This window comes from Gossypium hirsutum, chromosome A02 (assembly GCF_007990345.1).
Source record: "Gossypium hirsutum isolate 1008001.06 chromosome A02, Gossypium_hirsutum_v2.1, whole genome shotgun sequence".
In the NCBI taxonomy this organism is placed as follows: Eukaryota; Viridiplantae; Streptophyta; class Magnoliopsida; order Malvales; family Malvaceae; genus Gossypium; species Gossypium hirsutum.
This window is the reverse complement of record NC_053425.1, coordinates 106,554,596-106,562,010: the sequence shown is the minus strand read 5'-3', so window position 1 is coordinate 106,562,010 and position 7,415 is coordinate 106,554,596. Positions and strand designations below refer to the sequence as shown.

Below are 7,415 nucleotides of genomic sequence, written 5' to 3'. Positions count from 1 at the left end.
AAATCCAATAATTAACTTTTCACCTTCTATAAGTCTAATAAAAATAAATAAATACTAATTACAAATTTTAAAATTATTTTATACTTAAAATAAGGATTCAAACTTAATCAATAACCCTATAATAGAAACACAGGTAATGTAGCCCTCATTTTGTGCTTATAATCATAGTATTGCATCAAGCATGGAACTTTGTGAATCTATACGAAGTATGTCTGTCAATTTGATTTGAAAATTTGATTCTTTCTCCACTTCCCCAAAATAAAAATAATATAAATTATCATGTTTTCTTGGTACTGTCATATCTTTGTCATTGAGAAGCTACTCCATCATATTTGACTTATATATAGATAATAAGATAAAATAGAAGTTTCATTTGTTTATTATTTACAAAGACTGCAATTGTTTTTAAACCCTGTGCTATATGTAGCTCCATAAAGAAACTCCATCCCAGTGGAAAGAATTAACTTTGCAAAGCTTAATTTATGAACAAGGAAAATGATTATGTTAACCATATACATTAATACGGTAAAAATATTATAAAGATCTTTATACTAAAAGTCGGATTATATTTTACTCTTTTTTTTAATAATAAACAAATTAGTTAATGTATATTAGATTAAAGAGTAAATTAGTCATTTTATTAAAAATTTCATCAGTTTCTATCGTTAAAAACTAGTCTATGTATGTCGACTTGAGGTACAAATGACACACTATGTGTAACAATTTGATTATTTTGTTAATCATACCAATTTTTAACAATAGAATTGAATGGATATTTTAATTGAAATGACTAGTTTGCTATTTGGTTTAAGGAATAATGACTAATTTGCTCATTTTTTTAATAAAAGAAGCAAAATGTAATCTGATTTTTAGTATAATAACCTTTATAATACTTTTATAACATTAACGCTTCTCAATGGGTATTATTAGGTAAAACTATGCCCCTACTAGAAATTGGATGAATTTTTCTCCCTCTACTAAAAATGAGATAAATTAATCCTTATATATGAGATCAAAGAGTAAACTAGTCATTCTATTATCTATTTTTTACTGTTAAAAACAAGTCTATATACGTTAACATGAGATGCACATGACACACCACGTGTAATTGTCTGATTATTTCATTAATAACACTAGTTTTTACAGATAAAAATGAATAAAATTTTAAATAAAAATAAATAATTTAATCAGAACTAAGTAACCCATTTTCAGATGTTATTATCATTATAGATATTAGGAAGCAACCGATTGATTAGCCAAAAATTTTCAGTTAATCAAAGCCATTTACTTTTTTTTCTCTCTCTAAGCTAGATTTGTTTATCGAGTAGCCTTTTGGATTTTTCTGCAATCTCAATTCAATTAAACAATTATTAATGGAAAAGAGAAACCAGGCCACCTTACAATGACACACACACAACCCTATATATATTTTCAATATTTTCTGTATTGAACCTGTAAAAAGGTCAAGCCTCATAAGGATATTATCTTTTATAATTATTTTATTCCAAGTGTGTGTGGATTCTATGACAAACATTAGTCTCTTTGATACTGAAAGACAATTTGGGTATCTGGCTATTCGCCTATTTTCATCCCAAAAAGAAGATTTAGACAAAGGAGAAACCACAAAATCTCATTTCCTTTTGAGGTGAGAGGTTTTTGGTATTGTTTTTTTAAACATTATTATTGTTTAACAACTTACATTTGGACATGAAAACATGTTCTTGGTTAATGTTCATAATCCTTTATATTTGGAAGGACTTGCTTCAGACTTTTTCTAGAGTTATATCAAACCAATACAAAAGAAATTTGTCATTGTTTTTAAGGATAATTGAATGTTAAATGGGTTGCATGTTTGATGCTATATAAATTATTGGCACATTAGTTGAAAAAAATCAACTAAGTACCAGCTTTTTTCTAAGTGGATTAGACTGTTTGTGACACTTTAGTTGAAACATTTTAACAATTAAATTAACCTAACCCCATTACTCCACCTATGTTAAGTTAGCCTAAACATCAAATGACCAGCAAATTATTAGTATTGGTGTTCTAAATACAAAATCTTTATCTAACTGCAACAAAAATAGGTAATGCATCAAGTAACAAACTATGATTGAAATTGATAGTGTTGAGGGATTTATTTTTTAAGAAGAAGTTTTTGAAGTGTTGTTTGTTAAGCAGTTAATTAAATCTTTAACAGTGTTAATGTATTATCTTCTGATAAAAGATTTTGTCTGTCATATTTTGTCGAAAATCAATTTACTTTAAAATATTTAGTTTACAAGATTGATGAAGATATGACCTGTGAATGTTCAATAGAGATGAATCAATATAATGTATAAAATTAATTATGGAAATCACTTTATTAGACCCGATGAGAGACTTAAACTATCAACCTAAGGCACTTAAGCAATTCTTACAAATATGTTGGTAATATCCTTTAGGTTGGAACTATTACAATTTTTTTTTCCAAAAGGAGTCAGCCCTCCTAGTTACAAAGTATGGTACCAGTATGAGACAGGGCAGCAGGGAAGGTCACCAACTCCCACTTGCTTTTTCAACCAAAGAGAAAAAAAAGAATGTTGAAACTAAGGTATTAATTAATAAATGCATGATTTAGACTAAAAAGTTCTTCATCTAATACTGAACTCTTTTCAATAGTCATAGCCACTATTTATGTTCCTCTCATTTGACAATTGACTGTTGAGACCAATGAGCGGTACAATATCAAAAGCAAAGTAATGTTTATGCCAACTTTTCTTCTTCCGTTAAGGCCCACAAGCTGGTTTTACATCTTTTTACAGTAAAAAAAAAAGAAAAAAGGGTGTAGGGAGAGAAAGAGAATGTCCTCATTGCAAAAGCTAAAGGATTTATAAAGTGGAGTGAAGCAAGTACCTTAGGAAAAAGAGAAGAAGCAGCACTGCCCAAAAGCCATAAAAGGTCTCATCTTTACTGAGCCAAATTTGTGGGTTTTTAATGCAAAAGCAATATCAGTCCTCTCTGCTAAATTTCTGGATTGTTTTTAAGCTGTAAAAATGATCAATTTTGCTGCTTTGTGATTTGAAGTACTCTTGAAAAATGCAAACAAACAAGTTGGTTTTAGGAGTGTGATCACATATTCACGGGTCTCTGTGAACACACATGGTCCTTCTCTGTCATTTCACAGTTCTTCATCTTCCTCAGAACCATTTTTGGGTATTCCTTGTTTTTCTTTTAGAGTGGTAAAGTCCTGTTCTTTATTCCATTATCAGCTGTTCTTGTTTCAAAGAAACGTTTTTTTACTTTTTTTTTTCTGTTCAGTTATGAACAAAGTTTTCTCTGATATTATTTTCTCAGTGATGGGATTTCAAAGCAGTGTAGAAAGTAAAATGTTGGGATTGAAATTGACATCATCAAAGCACAAGCGATCAAAGAGGTGAGTTCTGATATGGGGTTTTCCTTAAGAAAAAACTTAGAACTTGAAGGACCAAATTTGCTAATTCCCCTTTATCAGTTTAGCTCTCCATGTTTTTGCTGTGGTTCTGGTTCATATGGAGTAACAAAGGGAAGTTTCATAAACCATGAAACAACTTAAATATTGACTCTTTGATTAATATTGTTGATTTATAGCGATTTGCAATTAATAAGCCGTAGGTGAATTACTTTAAGAAACTGAAATATTGGTCTTCTTGCTTGTAGAAGAAAAAAAAAGTTATCTTCTTTATGCTTTAGTTTCAGAATTGCAATGATAGCTCTCAAAAATCTTGCCTTTTGCAAATATTATCCATTGATTCTTGGATTTTTTTTATTCACATAACAGCTTTCCAGAAAAGAGAAGAGTTGAAGAAGATAGCTTGGATGGTTCTCTTGAAGCATCAAATCGTATAAAGCTGGTATTTCTTTTTCCTTGTTAACTCTAAAAGTGATTTATAAATCACGGTAAAAGTACCATGGAGGCCCCTGTACTAGGAGTTGAATTGCATTTTGCCCCTCTACTCGGGGGACTCCATGATACTTTTACCATATGCTCCTCAATAAAAACTGGGGTATAAGGCTTTGTTTAGCTGAGTTTAATGTCTCTTGATATATAGATTAATTATTTGAGATCAAGGGTATGGTTATATATATGTATGTATATGCTAAGTAGGATATGAGGAACTTGAAGGACTCTGTCAAAACTCGGAATAAACAATCTCCTAGTCCCGGCACTGAGGTCCAACAAAACTCTTTGAAGCAAGAGGTGTGGAACTGACCTGTTTTTATATCATTTTACTTATCTTTGGTCATTTGAGGGCTTTAATTTGATTCAAGGATTGCTCGGTCAGGTCTTTATATCGTTTTTCATGCAGATTTTACAGCTTGAGAAACGGTTACAAGATCAATTTGAGGTTCGTCGTGCATTGGAAACAGCATTGGGTTATAGGACTTCCTCTCATGATAATAGAAATGAAACATCAGTGTCCATAACTAAGGTAGTTCCTCTGAACTCTCGAACTATCATTTTAGCCCTTTTGTTATATGTTTACGTCATGATGGTTTGAACTACTTTTCTGCAGCCAGCTACAGAGTTAATCAAGGAAATTGCCGTGTTAGAACTGGAAGTTGTTTATTTAGAACAATACCTTCTCTTGTTGTATAGGAAAGCTTTTGATCAACAAGTGTCTTCTATATCACTGTCTAAACGGGATGAAAGGATAAAAACACCACTAGATTCCCCTAGAGGGAGGTTTTCAAAAGTTTCGAGACCTGATGATGTATCAAAAGTTGAAAATTTAGCTGTATGGTCCAGTTACTGTGAGAACCCATGCGAGGAGCCTAGTGTTCATCGCTGTCATTCCTCACTATCTCAACATTCGCTACTTTCGGGTAGAACTTCACCTCTGGACAAGAATTTGGATAGAGCTATACGTGCCTGCCATTCACAACCTTTGTCCATGACTGAGGTAACTTACGTTTAGCATGTAACCATCCCGAAAGAATCGTTTTTTGTTGTACTTTACATTACATTTTTGGTTAGTTGCCGGTTATATACAGCATGATAAACCATCAGTCGGTTAACATGCTTTTGCTTGGTTCTCGACAGTACGCACAGAATGCATCAAATATAATTAGTCTGGCCGAACATCTTGGGACTCGTATTTCTGATCATGTTCCAGAGACACCAAACAAGCTTTCCGAGGATATGATAAAATGCATGGCTGCTATATATTGCAAGCTTGCAGACCCGCCTTTGATCCAAAACGGATTTTCATCTCCCAATTCATCCATGTCATCGGCCAGTGCATTTTCCCCACCACAACAACATGACATGTGGAGTCCTGGGTTCCGAAACAATTCATCTTTTGATGTACGGTTAGATAACCCTTTTCACGTGGAAGGACTTAAAGAGTTTAGCGGACCGTATAGCACAATGGTCGAAGTGCCTTGGATTTTCAGAGATAGTCAAAAGCTGGGTGATGTTGAACACTTGCTACTAAATTTCAGGCACGTCTTTTGTACTTACAAACATCACAATAAGAACCTGTCACGGTTTTTCATATGTTCATCAATTTCTTTTGTTATATAGGTCACTTATATGTCGACTTGAAGAAATCGATCCTATGAACTTGAAACACGAAGAGAAGCTGGCATTTTGGATAAACATACACAATTCATTAGTGATGCATGTAAGTGTCCTCATCAATGAAAAGAATCTGCTATAATAATGTTGGCTCAGTTTTATCAGTCTTTCGTTTCCTCCATGATAGGCTTTTCTAGCTTACGGTATCCCGCAAAATAATGTGAAGAGACTCTTTCTACTACTAAGGGTAAGAATAACTCGTCCCATTGTCCCGTTGTTGCATATCTAGAACGATGCAACTGCATTGGTTCGTTTTATCTTATACCATTTACCGTGCAGGCTGCATATAACATAGGGGGTCACACCATCAGTGCAGATACAATACAGAGTTCTATCCTTGGATGCCGTATATCTCGTCCCGGACAGGTAAATCACACGCCTCGTCTTTCATTTCCTCGATTTTATGGTGCTGATAAAGTTTTCCTACTTGTAGTGGCTTCGGTTATTACTCTCTTCAAAGACAAAGTTTAAAACCGGAGACGAGAAGCAAGCATATGCAATCAAACAACCCGAACCTCTTTTGTACTTCGCCCTCTGCACAGGAAACCATTCTGATCCTGCGGTACTGTCTCATATCCTTCCATATTTTCCCCTTATCAGCCTTGTTGTTATACTTAATCCTTTTTTCTTTAGATTCGTGCTTACACGCCAAAGAGAGTATTTCAAGAGCTAGAAACAGCAAAAGAAGAGTACATTCGTGCTACGTTCGGTGTCCGTAAAGACCAGAAAATTTTGTTACCGAAGATCATAGAGTCATTCGCGAAGGATTCAAGTTTGGACTCGGTCGGCATCATCGAAATGGTCGAATACGCATTGCCCCAATCACTTCGTAGGAGCATTAGAAAATGTCAGCTAGGAAAATCACGTAAGAACATAGCATGGATTCCTCGGAACTTTACCTTTAGGTATCTAATATCTAAAGAATTACTAAGATGATTTTTCGTTGTACAAAATGTAGAAATGAAAAAGGATATATAACAATGGAGCATATTTTGCAATGTTAATTGTTATCATATTTTGCAATGTTAATTGTTATTATCCTTTGTCATTCAATAGGAGGAACCAATGATTTATGTAATGTTGATTAAAGCGGTATATAACAAAGGGTTAAATTATTATTTGGGGCTTGGATTCAGCGGCAATTATTTTCTTGAATATTTTTTTAAGTTTAAGTTTAAAACATTACAATTGTTCTTGCACTAGGGTTCGAATTTTGAATTTTTTTTTTAAAGTTAAGTTTAGAATTTTACAATTATTTTCGTATTGAAACTTGATTTTTTTTTTTTAAATTAGACTTTGAATTTAACATTTGTTCTCATATTACAATTGTTCCCGTTCCCGTTAGGGCTTAAATAATTTAAGCTCTTACATGAAAATAGTTGTCAAATTCATGAAACTATGAAAAAACCGAAATGACCCCAAAATTTTAAAACCGAACATGATTCAACCCGGATTAAGCCGACCCAAAATTATAAATTATAAAAACAATTTCAACTAAAAACATTTATAAATTAAAAATTATGTCAATGTAGTTTGATTTTAATAAATTGTGTAATTTAATTTTCTTTTTAATTTTAATTTTAAAATCAAGTATGTATGATGGTGAAAATCTACAGAATTGTCTCAAATCATTCACCATCTGTCACTGTACACAATGTGCCAGCCAAGTCCTGTTGGGAGGCGCCCGTGCTCTTAGCCACACGGGTCCTGTTTTGTCGGTCGAGCTCACCATGGACACAACAATGGATGAAAAATGTAATGATCAGACAACATATTCAGAACTGGTTTTTATTTAGATCCAAAGTTATGGATATAAGAT

The 7,415-nt window shown here is 33.0% G+C and overlaps 1 protein-coding gene across 1 annotated transcript; it reads left to right on the top strand.

Annotated features, from left to right (window-relative positions):
* Positions 1 to 2,790: 2,790 nt before the first annotated feature.
* Positions 2,791 to 6,714, top strand: LOC107940585 (uncharacterized). The gene is made up of 12 exons (XM_016874023.2): positions 2,791 to 3,218; positions 3,334 to 3,412; positions 3,797 to 3,869; positions 4,124 to 4,216; positions 4,326 to 4,448; positions 4,533 to 4,919; positions 5,060 to 5,460; positions 5,543 to 5,642; positions 5,724 to 5,783; positions 5,876 to 5,962; positions 6,030 to 6,158; positions 6,230 to 6,714. The coding sequence occupies exons 2-12, from the start codon at positions 3,336 to 3,338 to the stop codon at positions 6,530 to 6,532; spliced, it is 1,833 nt and encodes a 610-aa protein (XP_016729512.2). The 5' UTR covers positions 2,791 to 3,218; positions 3,334 to 3,335; the 3' UTR covers positions 6,533 to 6,714.
* Positions 6,715 to 7,415: the final 701 nt, after the last annotated feature.

Excerpts from the sequence above, each read along its gene's own strand:
- LOC107940585 (XM_016874023.2), top strand. The coding sequence starts at position 3,336 with ATGGGATTTCAAAGCAGTGTAGAAAGTAAAATGTTGGGATTGAAATTG. Across the intron at positions 3,870-4,123 it reads CATCAAATCGTATAAAGCTG|GATATGAGGAACTTGAAGGA; the intron begins GTATTTCTTTTT and ends TATGCTAAGTAG. Across the intron at positions 5,461-5,542 it reads CACTTGCTACTAAATTTCAG|GTCACTTATATGTCGACTTG; the intron begins GCACGTCTTTTG and ends TTTGTTATATAG.